A 24,500-nucleotide genomic window follows, 5' to 3' on the forward strand; every position below is an offset into this window, starting at 1 on the left:
TGCTTTCCTTGTCTTTTGTTTTCAGAAGACACAGAACACCTCTTCTTCATAGATCTTAAGTGCAGGGTGAGTAGCAGGTGGGAGGGGGGTTGTAGGAGGTGTTGGTGTTTGTGTGAAGTGAAGGTCAGAGCGGGTGTGGGGTGTGAGATTGGGCCTTTCAAATCTGCAGTAGAATACATTCAAGTCATCAGCCAGTTGTTGGTTCCCTACAGCGTTGGGGGCAGGAGTCATGTTTTTGCCACCTGCTCTGTACTATTTGTGGGAGTAACACACACCCCCCTAAAGCGGCAGATACTCTGGGAGAGGTTATTACTGATTTTGGAAAAGGTCATAAGGCATCAGTGTATTACTCCCTGCTAATTCAGAGTCTGAGGGATGGAGCTTTAACTTCTATCAAGAGACTATGGGAGAAAGATTTAAACTTGGAGGAGGGAATGTGGGCTAGGATTCTAAAAAATATCAAGTCTGCATCTAGAGATGCAAGGGTGCACCTTATGCAATTCAAGATTTTACATCGATTCTATTGGACCCCCTCTAGATTGTATAGGCTTGGTCTTAAAGACACACCCACTTGCTGGCGATGCCAATCAGAGGATGGAGACACAACCCATGTCTTTTGGTGGTGTGTTAAGATCCAAGAATTTTGGTTGAAGGATCAGAGTTTTTTGTGTGATGTATTGGGCACTTGGGTTTCATTTTGCCCCAGAATCTGTATTTTGGGCGATGGGGTGGTCATCAATGTAGAGAATAGACATATAAAGAGTTGGGTCCTAACCAGTGTCAAGATTGCCAGACAGATAGTTTTAAGTAGATGGAGGTCAACTGGAGCGCCCTCATTTCAGGAGTGGTGCTCGGAGATGGGGAGGGTGGTGCCCTTTGAAGAAGGGTCATTTAGAAGACTAGAGAAATTGGACTTGTTTGTGGGGTAATGGGGTGGATATCTGGCATTTCTGGAGGGCTCTCGGGGAGGGGCAGTGGAGAGAAAGGTGTAGTTGTAAAGTTTTTCTCTGCAAATGAAATGACATTTATAACGAATGTCTTCTTTGTTTATTAAAGGAAACGTCTTGGTTACAATTGTAACCTCTGTTGTGTCGATGTAGTGACATTAGGGGTCAAACTTGGGAGCCCCAATCACCTCTGATATTTGAGAAAAGGCCAATGAAAATTGGCGAGTGGAATTTGCATGCCACTCCCCCAGACATTCGGGTATAAAGGGAGCTGGCTTGCATTCACTCATTCAGGTTTGTGCTGAGGAGCCGAGACAGAGTCCCGGCCATTTCGGCAGGTAGTTCAGTGTTATAGCAGGAGAGACACAACGTCTCGTTCCCTCCATCAAGGAACGAGACCGAGACGTTCCCTATCTGTCACTCACTCGATGTTGTGTCGATGTAGTGACACTAGGGGTCCCTATAGAAAATGCCACAACCAGCTGAACTGTGTTACGTGGCTCGGTGGTGCAGATGTAGGCAGGCTGAGTAACAAGTGCACACAGCCCCATCGTAACCTTCCCAAAGCCCCACATAAGTGGCATAGTCCCTCATACCCTAATGGGGGGGAAAGACGTACTTACAATGGGAATAGGTCGCATCAGCTGTTTCGACCTTTTCTCTCTTTTTTTGAAAATGAAAATTCACTTAGCTGGGACTGAGATAAATTTGTACCGGGGAAGGTGTTCTTTTCCCCATGGAGAAAAGGACACCACGGAAACCACATCCTGCCCGAATGGAGGTTAAAATGTGGAGAACACATCACATGGACTTACCAACTGGGAAGTATCACACATGGAAATGAGTCCCGTGGTAGGTCCTACCTGGAAGGGAGGAGCTCTACAAGCGCAGCGACTGGTGTAGGGAAGACACGGGTTTACCATCAGGGAAACCGTACCATGGAAAACACCTCATATGTGATTACCGACAGGGAACCACCACATATGGAGCACCTATCCCAAGTACAGGGGCTGACCTGACAGGGCATACTTCACGAGTACTGGGCCTGGCATTGAATTCCTCCACCGAATTCGCCTGCCGCAGGGTGCTGGGGGAGGAAAGACATCCAGGGTTCGCCGGTCCCGGGAACTCACGTGGATGAAAAAATGCACTTTATTCCCTCAGGGAGGGGAAAGGCGCTGAGTGCAAGCAGTACACCCAGCCAGCTGCCCACATATTTACCTGTTCGTACCCGCTAACAGACAGGACGAAACTGGCTCAACACGGAGATTGTAAAATCTCGCAAAGGTATTAGTGTCACCCAGCCTGCTGCTCTACAGATGTCTGTTTGAGAGGCACCATTCGCCAGGGCCCAGGAGGATGCCACACTTCTAGTGGAGTGAGCTCATACTCCCAGGGGACACAGCACGCCCTGGGCCTGGTATGCCAAAGCGATGGCATCCATGATCCAGTGGGAAATCCTCTGTTTGGAGACAGCCTTCCCCTTCTGCTGTCCCCCAAAACAGACAAAGAGCTGCTCAGAGCATCTAAATCTCCCTGTTCGTTCCAAGTAAACATGCAAGGCACGTACCGGACACAGAAATGACAAGGCTGGGTCTGCCTCCTCCTGGGGCAGCGCTTGCAAGTTCACCACTTGATCCCTAAAAGGAGCAGTGGGAACCTAGTGCACATAGCCTGGCTGGGGTCTCAGGATTACGTGAGAGCATGCCGGACCGAACTCTAGGCACGTATCGTCGACAGAAAATGCTTGCAGTTCCCCAACCCTCTTGATGGAAGTGAGCACAGTCAGGAGGGCCATCTTCAGTGAGAGGGTTTTTAGCTCGACTGACTCCAGAGGCTCAAACGGGGCTCTCTGTAGGCCCATCAAGACTACAGAGAGGTCCCACGAGGGAATGAGGTGCGGCCTAGGAGGATTTAACCTCCTGGCTCCTCTAAGGAACCTGAAGATCAGGTCACGCTTCCCCAAGGACTTACCATCCACCGCATCATGGTGTGTCGCTATGGTGGCCACATACACCTTTAAGGTGGAGGGGGACAGCCGCCCCTCTAACCTCTCCTGCAGGAAGGAAAGCACTGACCTGACTGTGCATCTCTGTGGGTCTTCACCTCGGGAAGAACACCAATTTGCGAACAGACGCCACTTCAAGGTATACAGCTGCCTCGTGGAGGGAGCTCTGGCCTGAGTGATAGTGTCTGCCACCGCCGGTGGTAGCCCACTTAGGTCTACTGTGTCCCTTTCAGGGGCCAGGCATAGAGGTTCCAGAGGTCTGGGCTCTGGTGCCAAATCGTGCCCCGTCCCTGAGAAAGGAGGTCCTTCCTCATGGGAATTTGCCAGGGAGGGGCTGTCGCGAGGAGTGTGAGCTCCGAGAACAAGTCTGGGTGGGCCAGTACGGTGCCACCAACACGACTTGTTCTTCATCCTCTCTGAATTTGCACAGAGTCTGTGCAAGCAGGCTCACTGGGGGAAACGCATATTTGCGCAAGCCCCGGGGCCAGCTGCATGCAACGCGTCTGTGCCATGCGGGCCTCGGTCAGGGAGTACCATAGTGGGCAGTGGGAGGATTCCTGGGAAGCAAACAGGTCTACCTGCGCTCCGCCGAATTGACTCCAAATCAGCTGGACCACCTGGGGGTGGAGTCTCCACTCTCCTCTGAGTGTCACCTGTCGCGATAGTGCATCCTCTGCATGATTATGTTCCCCTGGGATGTGAGTGGCCTGCAATGACTTCAGTCACTGCTGACTCCAAAGGAGGAGATGTCGGGCGAGTTGCGACATGCAATGTGAGCATAAACCGCCTTGGCGATTTATATATGCTACCGTTGCCATGTTGTCCGTCCGGACTAACACGTGCTTGCCCTGGATCAACGGGCGAAACCTCCGCAGAGCCAGCAATACCACCAGCAACTCGAGGCAATTGATATGCCAACACAGTCGAGGACCTGTCCAGGAGCCCAAGGCTGCGTGCCCGTTGCAAACGGCACCCCAGCCTGACTTGGACACGTCTGTTGTGACAACAACACGCCTGGATACTTGTTCTAGGGGAACCCCTGCCCATAGAAATGCATGGTCCGTTCAAGGGCTGAATGTGCGGTGACAGATCGTCATGATAGCCATGTGATGCATACCGTGGCACCATGCCCATCTCAGGACTCGAGTCTGAAGCCAGTGCTGAAGCGGTCTCATATGCATCAGCCCGAGCGGCGTAACCACCACTGAGGATGCCATATGCCCCAGGAGCCTTTGAAATTATTTCAGTGGGACCGCTGTTCTCCCCCTGAATGACTTCAGGTTGACCTGATGCCCCAATCGGTTGAGGTGTCTGAGCACCAGGTCCCTGTGTGCACACAATAAATCTCGAGAGTGAGCTAGAATCAGCCAGTCATCAAGGTAATTGAGGATGCGGACGCCCACTTCCCTTAGTGGGGCAATGGCTGCCTCTGCGACCTTCATGAAGACGCAAGGTGACAGGGACAGACCGAAGGGGAGGACCTTGTACTGGTATGCCTGACCCTCGAAGGCAAACCGAAGAAACAGTCTGTGATGAGGCTAAATCAAGACATGAAAGTACGCGTCCTTCAGGTCTACTGCAGCGAACCAATCTTCAAATCAAATCAAATCACTTTTATTGTCACACAACCATATACACAAGTGCAATAGTGTGTGAAATTCTTGGGTGCACTTCCGAGCAACATAGCAGTCGTGACAGTGATGAGACATATACCATTTTACAATAAACTTCAGATTTACACAACACAATTTAAAATCTAATATACACATAATTACACACAACACAATATACAAATAATAACATACAATGTACATTATACAATACACACAGTATAGAATGCACATTATACAATAAAAAATAGTATATATAGTATATATAAAATGTACAGTCGGTTGTATTGTACTGTATTGACATTCAGGCTGTCGGTTGATAGTCAGTTGCCAGTGTGTTGTTAAGAGAGATATAATTATGACAGTCCAGTGTGAGATAATAAGATTAATAAAGTGCAGTGCTGATGTATATTGATCGTGAGAGATCAAGAGTTCAAAAGTCTGATTGCTTGGGGGCAGAAGCTGTCATGAAGTCGGCTGGTGCGGGTCCTGATGCTGCGATACCGCCTGCCTGATGGTAGCAGTGAGAGCAGCCCATGGCTCAGGTGGCTGGAGTCTCTGATGATCCTCCGATCTTTTTTCACACACCGCCTCACATTCTGAGGGTGGGTGCTTCCTGTTTCAGTTTCTGCTTGTAAGCGGGAAGAAGCAGAATGGAAGAGTGGTCCGATTTGCCAAATGGTGGGCGGGGGAGAGATTTGTAGCCATCCCGGAAGGGAGAGTAGCAATGGTCCAAAACCCGGTCCCCTCATGTGTTTAAACTGATGTGTTGGTGGTATTTTGGTGCGATTGATTTGAGATTGGCTTTGTTAAAGTCTCCGGTCATAATGAACGTGGTGCGCAGTTTCCTGCTTTCTTATAATCCCATACAGTTCCTTGAGTGCCCAGTCTGTGTCAGCTTATGGCGGGATGCACGCAGCTGTGATAATGACCGCTGTGAATTCCCTCGGTAGCCAGAATGGTCGACACAGAAGCATGAGAAATTCCAGATCAGGAGAGCAGAAAGACTTGATAGAATGTACGTTCCTCTGATCACACCAGGATTTGTTGATCATAAAATATACACCTCCACCTCTGCTTTTACCTGAGAGGTCTTTCGCTCTGTCCGCTCGGTGCATGGAGAACACTGCGGGTTCGATGGCTGAGTCTGGAATCTCTGCAGACATCCAAGTTTCTGTTAGGCAGATAATGCAGCAGTCCCTCGTCTCTCGTTGAAAAGAGATCCGCGCTCTCAGCTTGCAGAGCTTGTTGTCCAGAGACTGAACATTTGCCAGTAGAATACTGGGTAGCAGGGGTCGATTTGCACGACGTCTTACTCTGATGAGAATGCCGGCTCTGTTTCCCCTTTTCCTTCTGCGTTTCCGCGGTGGGGCTGCCCAGACAAAGGGCTGTGCTGGCGTGTTTGTAAACAGCGGGTCGGCATTGAAGAATTTGAAGTCCGGTTTATGGTGTGTAATTGCAGAACCAATGTCCAAAAGTGTTTGTCTGTCATAGACAATAAGGCAGACAACATCCAAGACAAAAAAACATAAGAATTGTAAACAAAACAAACAAAAACTACAATGTTGCGTCGGAGCTCGCAACGCACTCGGCGCCATCTTGAGTTCAGTATCTTGATGCCAGATGCATGACAGAATGTGTTTCTGCATCAGCATTTTGAACGGGACCTTGTACAGGGCCCGATTCAAAGCTCGCAGGTCTAATATTGGACGCAACCCACCGCCTTTTTTTGGTACGATGATGTAGGGGCTGTAAAACCCCTTCTTCATCTCGGCTGGAGGGACAGGCTCTATCGCGTCCTTCTCTAGAAGGACTGCGATTTCCGCATGCAGAACAATGGCATCCTTGCCTGCTACTGAGGTAAAACGGATGCCATTGAACCTGGGTGGGCACCTGGCGAACTGAATCACATAGCCGAGTCGGATCATCCTGACGAGCCAGCGCAACGGGTTGGAGAGTGCTATCCACGCCTCCAGACTCTGTGCAAAGGGCACCAAGTGGACAATTGTGCTTGACATACCTGCGGATGGGGCCTCACAGCAGGGAAGTGCAGGAGCTGCCATGTCGAGAGGCCTCACGTCCTGAACCCGTGGCTGTGCTGAGAGAGATGTTAGAGCACTTAACTCGCTCTGTGTACCCACCATATGATCGGTCTGTGATGGGAGAGGAGGCTGGGCGTCCTCGTGGCGCATCACATACGCCTGATCGTGGATATGTGAGTGTCGCAGCTGGGTGTGCGAAGGCAGATGACTCGCGTCTGCAGCGCCCCTGCTGTGAGTGTTCGATGTACGGCTGTCGTGACAACGACAGTTTTGGATGTTCTGCAAGTTCCATAAAACAATACGTCATAAAAGCTGTCCAATCAGGTTGTGACTTTTTCCTGATGCCTTTGGTTTTGTATCATTAGGTTCGGTGTTAAAAATGCCAGTGTGAATGCTAAGCGAACCAGGACTAAATGTATCATTTTCTTTTTTGATCCGGACCAAGAGGACCAAGAGAAACGAACTACAAGTGTGAACACACCCTAAGTGCGGAGACCCAGACCAAGTATTGAGTAACGAGACCCAGATCCACACCAAGACCATGTTTATATGATCTCAAGACCAAGGCCGCAAGATTAAGGGGGCTTTCACACTGGGCACGTTTGCTGCGGTCCGATTCCGAGTGCGATTGTTCCCGGTGGCCCTCACAGCTTTGGTCTGGTTTCACACTCACTTGATTCTATCGAACCCCGGTCCATTTGTGTTCATCATATGTCATCACAAACACACATAGAGAACACAACGCGACTCATCATACTTTTGTTTTTTTTGTTATTTTGGTGCCATTATGCACAGCAAAGTGAACGACAACTGCGTATATGTGTGCTTCATGGTGTAACTCATCAGACGTCCAGGGGAAGGCGGCTTGCTGCTGCTCGCAAACGGCGTTTTTTGAGGAGACAGCTGATTGCAAGGAATTCATTTGCATCTTTGTTTACACTGCACGCTTACTCACGCTCGTGTCCAAGGTGAAGTTATCGCCACTGTCATCTTTTATTATACCCAATATTTATAACCTATAATAGTATTAATATATAGTATTTATAAGGTGTATAGATAGATAGATAGATGTCGTCTTCGGCTAAAACGCATGCGCAGGTTATTTTACTTCCTGAACGAGTGCGCACCCGAGTCCGAGTTGCTTTCACATTCACACGAATCACGCTACAGTTCCATTGCAACCGAACTCAGACCACCTCCTACAGGTAGTCTCGGGTTCGGTACCGTGGTGCGCTCCTCGGTCCGCATGACAGCTTTCACATTACCAATTTTTCATGCAAACTGTGCTGTGTTTCGAACTAAACTGCCAGTGTGAAAGCACCCTAAGGCTCCACCTCTGAGTACAACACATGAACAGTATGATACACTGTAAAATCTGATTTTGAGGTTAAGATGTAAATTTTAGTTGGCACAACTAATATTTCATGCCAACTTAACTTAAGTTTTGATTCTATCAACTTGTACTTAAACTGGATCAACAATCGTATTTGCCATTTCAACTCACTTAGCAAAGTTGACTGAAAAAACAAAGATTTGCCAGCTCCCAGCATGCATTGCAGCATAAATAAATAATGAGTTTAGTTTTGTAGGCATTTTTTTTTTTTTTTTTTTTTTTTTTGCGATTTGTGGACTTTATTTGTGCTGTTTTTGCCATCACTGTTAGTTAACAGTTGTGTGGTGATGCTAAGAGCTAAAATTTTATTTAATGGTGTTTGTTTAGTGTCACCATTACTGAGGTTTGTATTGAAAAATCTGTGTCTTCTGTTCAGAATATTGAATATCTGTGGAGAAGGGATTGTTTCATATTAACATAAAAATGGAAAGAGATTCATAGAAATGAAATTCATTTGTTAATCGCACACATTTATTTGTGGATCTGATAGTAAAGCGAAGCGTGATTGGTTAAAGATAGAACGTGCTATGATTGGTCCGATTAATGTGGCCGTTATCTGATTGGCTTGAGAAGACGATGGGTGGAGTCCACTTATTTGTAAATTTGTGTGCATGTCTTGATGCTAGATTTGTTTCAGAATTGACAAATGTGTGTAGCAATCTGTAAATGCACAGGAAGCAATCCACAAATACATGTGCGCGATTCACAAATGAATGCTGGACAGAGTTGTGTTTGAGTTAAAAAATACATTTGTAAATATTTTTTTTATTTGCAAATTTCATTTATTTGTGAATTCACTTTATTTTTGTGAAACTCCTAACATATATTTACAAATCTCTTTTTATTTGTGAATTCATTTCCTTTCTGTGAAACTCCTTACATTTATTTGTGGATCTCATTCAATTTATCTGTGAACCAGCTTTCTATTTGTGTGTTCATATGAAACAAAAATAACCCCATAGGATGTCCAGCTTTGGCTGATGTTCATAAAACTCTTTAATCAGAACATAAAACATCAAAACTATAGTCTAGGTGCTGCAATGCACCCTGGGTAGGCTTCTGAGTCACAATAGTAAAGTTATTTGAACAAAACCTGTTAAATTCAGTTTACTCAAAAATAATCAGTTTTGTCAATGGATTATTTCGTTGTCTCGACAAAACTTTGTGTGTTAATGTACTGTAACTGGACTAAGTCAAAGCAAAAAGACAACTAGCTTAAGTTATGTTGAGTGAACAACTGTTAAAATGTATTTATTTATTTATTTATTTATTTTACTATTGTCATTTGGGTGTACTACTGAAATTATATAAGTTGTGCATCTATTTAGACTCAGTAAGTACCTGGGAAAATACTTACAGTATGTGTAACTTATGTGTAGCTAATGTCTTTATTATGTGTAGCTCAAAGTGTGTTTGACAGCCAGTTGCATCTCATGAAATTTCAGTGGAAAAGTAATGAATTTGGTTTTATAGATTTCTATTGATTTGTTGCTTTTTTCTTTGATATATGATAAACTAAAACATCAAAATATATTTCATTCTATTATTTTCTTATTGTATAGAAAATAATTTGAAAATGACACTGTCTGGGCATTTTGTAGATCCATATAATATATGAGTTAAATGATAAATATAAATGTTGGGTCTTTAGATCCAAATATGTAAGAGTGTTTAGTGAAATTCCCATGCATTTAAGGGTTAATGTTTTATGTGTTTTTTGTTTTGTTTAGAGATTATAGGCTTAGGCTACTAAACGTTTTAATAATGTAACACATAGTTGTGACAATAGTATGGAAGAGGAAAAAAGCAACCGAAAACTGTAACACTGAAAACATCTGCACACAACAGAGTCTTCATTCATTCATTGTTAGATGGCGCTGTTTAATATCACACTGAGGCGGACTGTCAGCACACCCTCTTCAGCAGTTGTTGGTTGACTGGCGTTGCTAAGGAAGTCAAGTAACTGTCTGGATCTAACGGAGTGATGCTTCCGTATCAAAAGACGTCATTTTATTCTTCAGACAAACGTATTTTAAATATGTGTTTTATTCCGTTTCCATATGTATGTTTTGGAAGGTTGTAAACGCCATATTCGGAGAGTTTTGTTTACTAATGTGTCTATCGTGTGTCATCACTGAATTTAGCATGACAGAGATTTAAAACTAATTTAAAACTTTATCAATAGTTCATACAATATCTTTATTTTTTTATTTTATTTATTTTTTTTTTTTAGCATATAAATATTAGTTAAAGCTGGGTACCAAAACAGATAATTACGCTGCAGCTTTTTTTAAATCTCTGTACACGTTATAATTGTCTTCTTCTTATTTATAATAATGTTTTTGTTGTTTTTAGTAAAATGGCAGATTAAACAATCCTAAGGTGGTTTGCTTGTCTTAGTTGGTTTGGCCAAACTGGTTTTCAGCTGGCTTAGCTGGTCCCTCAGCCTGAGAAGTGCCCGAAACCCTCCAAAAACCATTAAACCAGACTGGTGGCCAACTGAGGATCACACACTTGTTTTGTGTTCAGCTGGGTATTGTACTATTGAATGTTGGTAGTTTACAGCTTCCGTTTAGATGTTTAATAGACATTTGGGTGGATTCTTAATAGTTATAATGTTTGTATTTTTGAGATACATACTTATGCACAATAAATCTGCTTGCTGTCTCCACAGAATGTAATCAAATGAGGACCATGGAGCTTGTTTACAATTAAAACCAAGTCTGACAATAAGATGACTGAGCATGGAGAGACCATTGTCCCATTTAAACCCACAGGAGAACCAGCTTGCAAAACAGATATTACTGGTATAAGTGTAGACCCGAGGAAAGAGAAGAGTGACCAAGAGGAGCTCAGAGATCTCAAGAAGCAATATAATGGACCCACTGTACTTCAGAATGAACACAAGGAAACTAAGCTTAGTCCTGATCAGCCTCTGCCTCCCTCTCTTCCGAAGCCTGTGGGATTGGCAATGGGGGGTAGAAACATCACATTTGATGAGAAGGTGAGGGGCAGTAGATTGAGAAAAAGCCAGGAGAGTCTCACAGATGCGGGTGAGACTGGCTCGTCCACCGATTCCCTTAAAGAAGACACCTCGGCTCCGAAGTCAAGCAGTCCATTGGGTTTCAAGAATGGACAGAGCCTTACGTCAGGACATCCACCCATGGAGATGTCACCGTTCAGGGACTGGACTGGAAGTTTCTCTGAAACCGAAGTGTCCCCACATGATCTTTGTGATCTGAACAAAGAGCGTTTGAGACAGTCTAAAATAATTCTTTCTCCACTCCAGTCCACTGGCATGAATCCTCCTCTGGAGCACAGCACAGACTCCACGTCCTTAAGGACAGCTAATCGGATTGACAGAGCTTGTTTGGATTACAGTGTGGTGGGGAGAAGGGGGCGGTCGGAGAGGCTTCAAATGAACCTGAGTGATAGTGGGCTGTTGGAGACCTTAGTGTCAGATAGCACCTCTGTCCACTCCATGAAGTCCACCTATAGTGTACTGAACCCTATCAGACCCAGGGATGTGAGGAATAGGTAAGTGTTTATATATTTGTTGCTTCTGTTCTGTATTTCTTTGCTGCCCATTTAGATTTAGCTTTTAGCAGGTATCCATCCTCCACTTCAAGATCACATGATCACGTGCTGATGTGTCATCTTGCTTAACTCCTAAAGAATCCAAGTGTCTTTCTGTAATAATACATGTCTTATTTTTCAGCATAATACAAGAGATTGTTAATTTGTTAACCCAATAAATAAGATGTTAGGAAATAGATCATAATTACTTCTCCTGATGCACTGAGTGTAGAGTAATTCTCTACATTGATGACCACCCCATCGCCCAAAATACAGATTCTGGGGCAAAATTAAACCCAAGTGCCCAAAACGTCACACAAATAATTCTGAACCTTTAACCAAAAATCTTAGATCTTAACACCCCCCCAAAAGACATGGGTTGTGTCTCCAACTTCTGATTGACATCACCAGCAGGTGGGTTTGTCTTTAAAACCAAGCCTATATAATCTAGAGGGGATCCAATAAAATCTATGTAAAATCTTAAATTGCGTAAGGCAAACCCTTGCATCTCTAGATGCAGACTTGACATTTTTTAGAATCCTAGGCTCGTCCCCCAGACTCTGAATTAGTAGGGAGTAATACACTGATGCCTCATGACCTTTACCAAAAGCAGTAATCACCTCTCCCAAAGTATCTGCTGCTTCAGGGGGGGTGTATGCTACTCCCAAAAACACTACAGATTAGGTGGCGTGTCTGTAAATACCTATAAAACTGAGATCTGGGAATCCCAAAATGATGAACCAAATTCTCAGAAGATCTCGACACTCCACTCTCATACAGGTCACCGAGTGTATTAACCCCCCTCACAATCCACTCTGACCAACAGAAAGGGAACTTGTTGATACTTAATTTAGGGTTCAGCCATATGCTTGAGGCAACGTTTAAATAAATGTCCGAATTAAATACTCTGGACACTCTTGTCCAAATCATGTGCAAATGTGAGATAACGGGGTGTGACTTAACTTCTCTGGTTAGTTTGATAGAAAGGCTTTGCAATTGCGAAATAGGGGCAATGACTTCCTGTTCAATACGAAACCAGGGAGGGGCTCTCTCAGGTGGAAGCGACCAATGAGCCAAATGTCTGAGACCGAATGCATAACAATAAAACAAAATCTTGGGTAGGCCTAGCCCACCTTTGTCTACCGGCCTATGTAACTAGTTGAAATGTAATCTGGGACATTTACTGTTCCAAATAAAGGACTTCGCTATGCTATCAAATTGCTTGAAATAAAAGAGGGGGACATCTACAGGGAGAGATTGTATCAGGTAGTTGAATTTTGGAATACAATTCATTTTAGTAACATTAACCTTCCCAATCATAGATAAATGTAACGAAGCCCACCTACTCACATCACTCGAAAACCTTTTTATTAATGGGTCAAAATTAACTCTAACTAAATCACACAAATTAGCTGGGAATAAAATGCCTAAATACTTAATGCCCTGTTTAGGCCACTGGAAGGCGCCCGTCTGAAAATCTGTTACTGGGCAGTACGCTGTCAGAGCTTAGACCAATTGACTCTGTAACCTGAGAACTTAAAGGAATTAATACTTCTGTGGAGGCAAGGCATAGATCTAGTGGGGTTAGAGATGAATAATAAAATATCATCTGCATAAAGCAGAAGCTTATGCACCAGACCTCCCACCATCACTCCTGGAAAATCCTCCTCCTTTCTTATCATGGCTGCTAATGGTTCCAGGGCAAGACAGAACAATAATGGGGAAAGAGGGCAACCCTGCCAGGTGCCCCTATCCAGAGTAAAATAATCTGAAATTAATCAATTTGTTTGTACTGCCACTACTGGATGTCTATAAAGTAAATTAATCCATTCAATAAAAGTATTCCCGAACCCATACATTTCCAAAATCTTAAAAAGATAATCCCATTCTACCATATCAAATGACTTTTTGGCGTCAAGTGAGATGGCAGCGACCGGAGTCTGTTCATTTGCTACTGACCACATGATATTAATTAGAGGCCTGATGTTATCAGAAGAGCTCCAGCCCCGAATAAACCCCACCTGATCTATATGTATAAGAGGTGTCATAACTTAATCGGTTAGCCAAAATTTTTGACCAAATTTTAACGTCTAGCTGGTTCAGATAAATTGGACGGTAACTCTTACACTCTCTTGGATCTTTGTCTTTTTTAAGAATCAGACTGATCCGGGCTTGTGTCATGGTTGGCGGAAGTTTTCCATTCTTTAATGATTCCGTATAAACTTCGAACAAAAGTGGAGCCAGTTCTGTAGCATAAGATCTAAAAAATTCAGTGGCAAAGCCATCTGGCCCCAGAGCCTTGCCTGTAGGCAGGGCCTTAATTACCTTGTAAAGCTCCTCCAAGTGTATCTCAGAATCAAGATAATTGTTTTGCTCAGCCGTCAGTTTAGGAAGATCTAATGGTTCCAGAAAGTTTCTAATATTTGCATCAGTAGACGAAGACGTGGAATTATAAAGATCAAGATATAATTCTCTAAAAGCATTATTAATATCAATGGCTGAGGTAAATATTCCACCACCAGCAGATTTTACTGAGGGAATGGTAGAAAAACACACTCTCTGCTTTATATATCTAGCGAAAAGCTTCCCTGCTTTGTCACCTGACTCAAAGTATGACTGTCTTGCCCTGAATAGCAAAACTCCACCTTCCGTGACAAAATAGTATTATTTCTGTATTTCAAGCTGGTCAATTCCCTGAGGCCATCAGATGACATTCGACACTTCAGCTCTGTCTCGGTACTTTTAATATTCTCTTCCAACTCCAGGAGTTCTCGTGCTTTGGATTTTTTGATGAATGAGGCATGCTGTATGATCCGACCCCTAAGAACTGCCTTAAGTGCCTCCCAAGCCACACCCACAGAGGATACTGAAAACCAGTTGGTCTCCATATAAACATTGATTTCAGCCTTTAACATTTGTTGGAAATCAGGATTTTGGAAAAGGGATACATTAGAGCTCCAACTATATGATTTCTTTTTCTCCGTATGTGGCAACACCTCTAAACTCACCAGGGCGTGATCTGAGACTAAAGTGTTTCCAACTGAGCAACCAACAACAGATGAAATGAAGTACTTGGATATAAAAATAAAATCTATTTTAGAATAAATCTTATGGACTGATGAAAATTTTTTTATAGTCCCTACCAGATGGGTTCAAAAGTCTCCAAATATCTGTAAGACCAAGATTTTTACACATCCTGTGAAGCATCATTGTTGCTCTAGGGGGCTTGCACACTTTTGCTTCACTATGATCAAGAACTGAGTCCATCAAAAGATTAAAGTCTCCTCCCAATATTATATCATGAGGGGTGCCAGTGGCTTGCAATATCCCTTCAATATCTTTAAAAAAGCCCTGATCATCAATGTTAGGTGTGTAAATATTAGCCAAAATCAACATTTTCCTCTGAATTTCAGCTAAAACAATAATGACTCTTCCTAATTTATCTTTAATCTGTTTGAGACATTTGAATTGTAGATGTTTACTTAACAATGTAATGACTCCCCTGCTCTAACTTGAGCCAACACTAAAGAAAACATGTCCACCCCATATCTTCCCAAATTTTTCAGCTTCCTGTGGGGAAAGATGCGTTTCTTGAAGAAACACAATATCATACGTCTTACGTTTAAGAAAAGAAATAACCTTCCTTCTTTTTATGGGGTGCCCCAACCCATTCACATTCCACGTGGAGAGAGACAGTCCACTCATATTAATATTTGACATTTTGACATATTAGGAAAAAATCGATTGTGTGTCAAAAATACAATTATAAAGACCACATTCCCCATTAGTGCAACAATCAAACCCCGAACTTCCCCCCGAATCAAACAAATAGAAAAAAGAAAAACGTGCTTATTAACCCCGCGCATGACAGCGCCAACTGGCGTCCATCCCTCTAAACTCAAAACGCCTGCGAGAGTCCCCGTGACAAATTTGCCGTCTAATTGCTCAAGTCCGGTGCTTCTGTACAAATTTTGTGAGACAGAATTACACAACAAAAAAATAAGCTATAAAACAAATGCCAGCCAATAGGCAGAGTAAACACAAATAACGTGTAGATTCATACACAAAACTGTCTCGGAGGTGCAATCCTTCACAAAACAAACTCCAGCCTGTACCGGAACCAGCACAATACTTTTTTACAAATAAATAATAATAATAATAATAAAGACATTCAGTTTCCTCGGACAGTCAAACAAGTGTTCAGTGAGCCGGCTGTTTCATAAGTGCAGCAGATGACGTAATCATTCCAATGTCCTGCAAAAAAAAATTCCACGAAACACACACCAACTAAAAGGAGGCATAAGCACTAAGAACGAGCAGATTCATCCATAACTGTCCCGGAGTGTTATTCCACAAAACAAACTCCAGCCACTAGGCAGAACCAGCACAAAAAGAAACAAAAAAGGCACCCAGCTTCCTCGGATGGCCAAAGGCATGTTCAGTGAGTCAGTCCATTTGGAGGCATGTGAGAAACATATCATGACTTCCTCAGTCCATTGGTTTTATGAAAGACAATGCTTATTGTGGGCATGTAAATATTTTGTGGCCATCCTTAGTATCTATTCTCAATTTGACCGGGAACTTCAGTGTAAAAGCTTCCCTTCATCGATGCAAAAGGTTTCTTAAAGGAGTGTTATTCCACAAAACATACTCCAGCTGCTAGGCGGGACCAACACAAAAAGAAACAAAAATAACACCCAGCTTCCTCAGAGAGTCAATAGTAAGTACAGCGAGTTAATCCACTCTGGGGCCACATGAGAAACACCAAATGGCTTACTCACCCATTGACTCTATGAAAGACAATGCTTGTTGTGGGCATGTAAATATTTTGTGGCCATCCTTAGTATCTATTCTCAATTTGGCCAGAAACATCAGTGCAAAAGCGATCTTCCATTGATGTTAGAGTTTCTTGCATTCCTTGAATTGATCATGTTTCTCTCTTTTCGAATTCGCTAAATCTGGGAACAAGAAAATGCTGTGGTTTTTCCTTTGCTCCTCGTCTCGCGCAACACGAAATCTTTATTGGATGATCTCAGAAATTTGGCCAGAAGTGATCGGGACCTGTCTCCCTCAGCCGATCTCCGAGTCAGGACTCTGTGAGCATTCCAAATCAACTTTGGTCGCCAGCAGGTTATCAGGTAAATCCTTTTTCGATGACTCCAGATAATTGATCCGTCTCTCGACGTCCAACAATATTGTAACCAACTCAGAGAATTTTGTTTCCATCGCCGTAATTGATCGACATATTGCACTGAGATCCTCCAAGTCAGCAACAACCTTCGTCAGCATCACAGACATGTTGGACAGTTGACGCTGGATTTCTCCCGCCGCACCATCCAAACCGAGTCCCTGGTCCGCAGGCCCATCAGAGGTTTCAGCTTGAGCACATAAGTGTCTTTTAATATCTCCAGAGCCCGAGGATTTTTAATTCTTTGCCATGTTGACTTCAAATAACAGATATGTAGCAGGGTGTATTGAATCTCACCGGATTTTAACATAAAAATAATTAAAAACTAGCAAAGTGAACAGAGCTCGTCGTTTACACATCCGCTCTTCGCATGGTGTCACATGACTCTCCTTCAGATGATTATTTAAGTAATATCACATGAGCAAGAGTGCGATATGGCCCTACATCAGCACTGCTGTGATTCGACCACAGACTGAGTGCCGTAGGTAATCACAGCAGTGCTGATTTAGGGCCATATCGCACTCTTACTCGTGTGATATTGCTTATATAAAACAGTTCAATGAACAAGTACATTTAAAAAAATTAGGAAAAACTGAGTATGGTCATAAAAAATGCATTTGTGCATGGAACTACTTTCTTACATGACAGATCAGAATCTGCCATTGCTGGTTCAAACCAAATGATGTGCCCAAGCCTTTGTTAGTGATTCAAAAATTTCACTTTAGAACTAGTATCACGGCTTAGGCTGTTTCTAACAAGTTATTGGAGAAACAAGGGTGTGTGTGTGTGTGTGTGTGTGTGTGTGTGTGTGTGTGTGTGTGAGAGAGAGAGAGAGAGAGATATGGAGCGGGTGTGATCACCTGTTGCCACTCCCAAGCAGAGATGCTGTAGTGTGTTAGTCAGCTTTCTGAAGATAATGTTATTTTGGTTAAATTCATCCTATTTTCTTAGTAGAAAAATAGCTGTCCAAGTGGGGGTATTCCTCCCTATTTCGCGGTAGTTGGTGCGCAAGAGTCATTTACTATAGAAACCACAATCTCCAATCGCCATTTTGAACAGTATGTCCTTTCCAATGTGGAAACTCCGGTAAGAGGTAAGCGCCATGAGTTTGTGTAATTAATCAGTCTGTTGTGTCTCTCAGCTGTGATGAGCCTTAATGCTGAAGTTGTTAGTTTAATGCCGTTTAAAGATATTTCCTAGCTTTAGTAGTGTAGTAGTAATATGAGCGATCACGGAGTGCTGATGAATGAAAACACTGACTGATGCTGACTCACTTCACATCACCAACTGGCTCATATTACACACAAAAATGGTCTTTTGCTGCCACCTGCTGGCTAAAATATGTAATGTCTAAAAATGTAATGTAAAGAGACACATTTACAGTAGCTCTTAACACATATGCACTGCTCTTTCACTTTAGTTTAGAACGGCATGAACACAAGCGGAGTGATACACAGTGAAGCGTCTGAGTGCTGATGACCATCAGTGTGAGACCATCAGTACTCATAGAACATCTCTCGTCCAATCAAATTTGAGGACCGGACCGGTTGTATATTGATATATATCTGCATTTTTTCCAGATATAAATAGGGTTGCTCCTTGAACAATAGACTTTGCCTTTTCAAGCGTATTTCTCAACACAGTATGAGTGGCAAGGTTAATTAAAGAGGGTCGCACCTGGATGCATCTGGTGGACACATGACGTGTTCTAAAATTCAAAACAATTATTTTCTACATAGGTACACACACTGCAGCTACCACCGCTCACAGTTTCCGGAGGCTGCTCTAAATTCTGCAGCGCCACGGAGCTCAACTCTTTTTGTGGTTTGACAGACCGTGGTAAAGATAGTTTGCAGTTTGAAATTCAGACTTTGATTGGCTATAAACCCACTTTGCACTGTTGTAGGCATGTAAATAATGTTGCATGTTATTCTACACGATTTGTGTGTGCAATCGGTCATTTAAATTCTCTTCATTTTCTAATGCAAATAGCTCCAAAAGTGGAACACCTAGAAGACTGAAACCACTCTCATCTTGACCAGTCTGATTTGTGAATTTTTTCACAGCAGTTTCACTTTTCACTCTTCACTTTCACATATCCAGCAAACATGCAGTCTGAGTTCATGCAAATTTATCGGGTCTTTGAACCCACGGCAGGCTACCTCCATGGAGGAGGCCCGCCAGGCGGGTACCCGCCGAGGGCGGCATGCGTCGGCGGCCGGGCGCGTGGAGGAGAAGACACGGTGCGGCCATAGTCGAAACGCGGTTCACCTCGGGCGGGGAGATGCCACCACCCCTGCCTCGGCCTCAGCCTTTTTTCAGCCGCTCTGGGCCTCACGCCATCAGAGCCTTCGTTAATGATCCTTCCGCAGGTTCACCTACGGAAACCTTGTTACGCCTTTTACTTCCTCTAGACAGTCAAGTTTTATTGTCTTCTCGGCACTTCACCAAGGCCCACGAGGAGCTCCGGAGGGGCCGATCCGAGGACCTCACTAAACCATCCAGTCGATGCAGTCGGGACAAGCTGTTGATCCATGGTCACCGTTGCAGTGACTGTAGCCAAGGAGGGTGTCTCTCCCCAGCTTGACAACTTGCCCAGGCACTTGGAGGTGCAGTTTTAACAGAGGGTATGGTGATTTATCCTATCAGGTGCATGTGAGCTCCATGGGGACAGTGTCAGTGACCTTAGCCGAGGTGGGTGGCACCTCTCGGCATGAATCAGAGCCCAAAGTGCCTGGAAGAATGACCAGAACTGGTAAAATGACTAAGTCGATGCAGTCGGGAGCAGGTGTGCTCCAGGGTCTCACTCGCGTTGAGCCAGTCCGTGTAGGGTGGCTATCCTTGGCTTGAAAATGCGCCCAAGCCCCCTGGAAGGTCACAAAAACAGGGGGGTACAACAAAACTGCATTCGGGAGAGGGTGTAAGAACCAGGCCCTCACTCGCACCGAGTGAAGCCGAGTAGAGAGGGCCCTCCCGGCTTGAAGCGATTTCGTGTGATCTGGATGAATTTGAGGTGTTGAAAAACATCGGGCTGGGGAGCCACGGCCACTATAAACAAATTATAATTTGCAGCACAAACATTTGCATTTGGAGTTTGATGTGGTGAAAGATTAAATCTTTGCCAAAAATTAATGCTTCAGTGATACCAAACCCAGCACAAGCCAGAAAAGAGCACAAACGATGAAGATGGGTGAGAGTGATTGACATGGGGTTTAGCCTGCATGATTTCATGGCTCCCAAAAGCAATCTTGTTAAATACAAAGGAAGGAAAATGTTATGATGTTTCTTTTAACAGCACAAACCACCACAAACGAATGACACCGGTTTGGAGTGATGTGGAGTGACGTCACTGCTCCTGAAAAGTTTCATGCTATTTCTAAGGAAGATAAATAGTTTCAGTGTTTCTTTTAACGCCTCAAATTGAGCAAAAATGAACGACATCGGTTCGGAGCAATTTGGACCACATGGGATGAAGAGTGATGTCACTGCTCCCGAAAAGTCCATATGAGCACAAATCAAGCACAAACGAACAGCACCGGTTTGGTGCGATTTGGATGACGTGGGGTGGAGAGTGACATCACTGCTACTGAATTCAAATTATTATTTCTATATAATTCAAAGAAATTGTTACAGTGTTTCTTTTAACGGCACAAATCGAGCACAAATGAACGGCACCGGTTTGGAGTGATTTGGATGACATTGTGTGCAAAGTGACATCACAGCCAAAACAATTATGTCTAATATCTCAAACACCAAACCAGCACAAATGTTAATTTTTGCTTCACAAATCGGCACAAATGAATGGTATAGATTTGGTAATGATTTAATTATATAGGGTGCCAAATTCACAGAGATAATGCGTGGAGCCAGTGTTGTGCTGACTTTGGCTGCTCTTACGAGCTCCTTAGCTCACACTCACGCACTCTGTTTGTAGCAGATTACCACGAGCAGAGTGCTAATTCAGTTCATACAGACATATTTATTTAATTAAACAGCAGCCCTTTGCAGTTTAATAATCACTTTGAGTCACGTAACGACCGGCTTTTCTGGAGGTGAAACAAAGGGGATAGCCACAGTCTACTGGCAAATTAATATTGTGGAGGATGACAGTTTAAGGGATTTAATGCCCATTGCAATGAATAAGCAACATATGTGGGGACTAGTTCTTTCAATTAGTCAAACTCCCACATAGACTTTGGGAAACATTTAAGTTTACTTGAATTGTTGATATTTTACTGCATTGTCTTTAAATTGTGGAAGGCTTTGATTGGAAAATGTTAATAAAGCATTGTATTTCTACATATTGTTTTGCTTTCTTTCCTAAAATTGAAATTAATTTAGACAAGAAAAGAAGTAAATATATTATCAAATTTAAGCACTTTTTAAATCTGTGATTAATCACGATTAACTACAAACAAATTATGCGATTAATCGCAATTAAAACAAATGTAATCGACTGACAGCACTAGTTGAGTTACAGTAACTCTTTTCAAAAGAGTAATTTAGATTTCCTGAAATGTATTGGACAAATAAGATCAAAGCAGTTCTTTATCTAATCTTTAAATGTTTTTTTGCGTAACCATCAAGAGCAAATTGATGTAATAATGGTCAAATGTATTAACATGAATTAGAAAAAAAGCAAATTAAAAGCATCATAACAGGACATTGTAAAAGGTACAATGTTTTTCATTCTTTTTAAGGTATTTCTAGGATAAAACAGATTAGATGTGGTGAAAGAGTTACTCTTTTGATTTTGTGTAAATGTAGTTCATTGAGCAAGCAAAGAGCTGACTGCCTGTGACAAAAGACACCTTGTAGATCCACATTCTGCTTGCACGGATGTACAGTGCTCCCATTGTCTTTAAAAATGAGGAAAAAGAACAAGCAAAGCATGAAATTCCCCCCCCCCATTTCATTCAGATTAGGTCATAGGGCAGGTTTGAGGTAAAAGGTAATTCAGGTGTTTCTAGAATAAAACTGTGAGAGAGTTACCTTGTGATTCTGTGTATTGTAATTGATAATATGCTTCAATATTGAGGAGATTTGTAACTTGTAAAAATAGCACAAAAGCAATTGAAAATCAAGAAAGTCTGATTACAATTGGGGTGGTCTATACAAAACAAATACTCCAATGTAACTGATTTTTGGAGGTTTCTTAACTTGACAGCAGATGTGATTAAATGGACAATCCACAGGATTTCTCTGATAATTTTTCTAGTTACATATTGAATAATTACATAATTAGTCAAAACATTCCGATGTCAAGGTAATCTACAGACAAAAAGACATTTTTAACAATGTAGATAGTCTTTCTTAAAAAATAAACTATACTATTTGAAAAGACTAATAGCCTAAACCCATTTAGAAACCTTTAACTACAACTTTCACAGTAATAATTCCATTGAGTACAAAAAGAGATGTTAGATTGAACTCAGTCACCATTAACTTTCATTGCACCTTTTTCCATAAATGGAAAAATATATTAATCTTGTTTCCATTCATAGAAGAAAGAAATTCCTATGGATTTGGATCAAGATAAAGGTGGGAAAATGATGACAGAATAATATTAATACATAAAGTCTTATATAGCCTATATATTTACCCTTATTGTTACAGTATACCAGATACCAGTTAGTGTTACTGCATTAAAAACATTTTAGTTTGTATGATGATGTGTATTTTAAAAACCTTGTAATTGATGTTGTCTCACACTGTTGTCTCTTAACCTCATCAATGCTGTTTAATGTAAGGGCTGTCTGGAAGTTTGAGAGGTTCAACTTCTCTCAGAAGAGTTCAAATATGTCACAAATGTTTTGGTGTCGAAGCCTGACTGGATCACACAAGTTTTGCTCTGTGCTGAGCTCTGGCTCTATATCTCTGTGCACACTGATGTGGGCTGCGGCGGTTTGCTTGAAAGCACACTTCATTCGCCCGCGAAGATGCACATGTCAGATGTGAGAAGCATATTTACTGCTTATAAGGTGCTGAATGCGAGATGAATACAATTACATTTTCTTAGTCTGCGGCCACCCACCAAAGTGGCTAGTAAGGGTGGCTGAGTTACCTGCCAAACCCGATTTCTACCCACATTTGGCGGGTGTTAATGTCAAGCCCTGAGTAGAAGTATACAAACTCATATTTTAAACATACCATTATTCTTCTCTTGGTGTCAACTGTTGCTTCAGCAGCCATCTTCAGAGATGGAAACGAACTCATCCACATTCGATTGATCAGTTTTGTTATCATCCACCTTATGAGTGCCAGTGGCAGTTTGAAAGACTGTCACAGCCTCCCAGAGTTTCCTTTGTACTGTGACCTTACTCATTGTGAGTCATGGCGAGTGTAATAAAGGACAGTTTACAAACCCGGTTGGTCGGTGTTACATATTTTCCAAACGATTTTCATCAGACACATCTCGATAAGTGGACATTACGATGAAAAGTGACTCTAGATCACAACAACAACAGATTCACTCCTACATGTGCCGATGTTGTGTCAAACTCTTGTTTCCCCCCAGCAGATCTGTATGGGGGAACAATATCTGACGGTAACATTCTCCACTGTCAGAATGCATTCCCCCATGCACAAACCTAAGCCTAACCCTTCCCTACCCTACCGTACCCCACCTACCCTAACCCTAACCTACATTACCCTACCTACCCTAACCATAACCATAACCCCATACCCTATCGGGGCTAGGGGGAAACAGATTTCGACGGGGAACACATTCAATACAACACCGGCACCCATAAAAAGTTTACCATTAATCCTAATTTTCCTTTATTCTGAATAAACTCTGTATGACTTAATATAATATGTCTTGTCATGCTGTAGATAATCCACTTGACAAGCTTGCAAGTGCTGATAGAGAATCTGTGCATATCACTAATCTCGTTGGTTGTATCTCTTCTACCCACTGAAGAGCAAGAAAAATGGCTAGTAATTCTGTGGTGAATACTGATATATGATCTGTTATTCTTTTTGCTTTTTTTAACTTTAAAATTAGGTATATAAACTGCTGCCACTGTGCTTTCAGAATCTGGGTCTTTTGATCCATCTGTAGGCCTATATATCTGTATCATTGTATAAGCTAATATGTTTCATTAAGATATTGTTGCACTGCTATATCTATTGGAACTTTCATTTCCTTGTTATGTATTTCTTCATGTGCATGGAGGTCAATTTCAGGCATTGGAAAGAGCCTAGGAGGTATTGCTGGCACAACCACAGAAGGGGCAATATCAATATCACTCAATCCCATACTCTGTGCATCCTTACTAACAGCATTTACTTCAGACCATCCCATACATACATGCTGATAAACATGTGAAATGAAATATTAATTATGCACTAATACATTCTAATGTATTTTTCGCCATCACCTCAGGAAATCCAGATATATGTGAATTTTATGACATTTGGCAACACTAGAGCGGCTGACATCAGAGAAACGAAAGAGGTTGCAGGTCCGCACTTACAAACGCACATCGCCATCTATCGTGGTGGTGTAGAAGTAACACATTTAGGGGCAGTTCACATTGAATGCGTTTTAAGTGTTAAAAACATCTAAAAAACAAAACAAAAAGATGCACTCCTGCGCAAGAGGCTGAGAACACAGCAAGATGCGATGCAAAGACATCAGTGTAGCGAATGTTTACATAGGATTTAAATAACGTGAACAGACGCAGCAATGTTTCGGTGTGAACGGACCCTTCGGTGCACTTTAGCCATAAAAA

The 24,500-nt window shown here is 42.6% G+C and overlaps 1 protein-coding gene across 3 annotated transcripts in view; it reads left to right on the forward strand.

Annotated features, from left to right (window-relative positions):
• The first annotated feature begins 9,931 nt into the window (after positions 1-9,931).
• LOC127420999 (phosphatidylinositol polyphosphate 5-phosphatase type IV-like) overlaps positions 9,932-24,500 on the forward strand; it is a 55,900-nt gene continuing 41,331 nt past the window's right edge. The window contains exons 1-3 of one of the 3 annotated variants that reach the window (XM_051663741.1): positions 9,932-10,027; positions 10,356-10,533; positions 10,675-11,537. In XM_051663741.1, coding sequence (XP_051519701.1) covers positions 10,735-11,537 — 803 coding nt within the window. In that variant the 5' untranslated portion in view covers positions 9,932-10,027; positions 10,356-10,533; positions 10,675-10,734. Of the gene's footprint in view, positions 10,028-10,268; positions 11,538-24,500 lie in introns of those variants that run through there. The other 2 variants (XM_051663750.1, XM_051663747.1) reach the window with 2 other exon arrangements.

Source organism: Myxocyprinus asiaticus, chromosome 3, assembly GCF_019703515.2.
Source record: "Myxocyprinus asiaticus isolate MX2 ecotype Aquarium Trade chromosome 3, UBuf_Myxa_2, whole genome shotgun sequence".
Lineage (NCBI taxonomy): Eukaryota > Metazoa > Chordata > Actinopteri > Cypriniformes > Catostomidae > Myxocyprinus > Myxocyprinus asiaticus.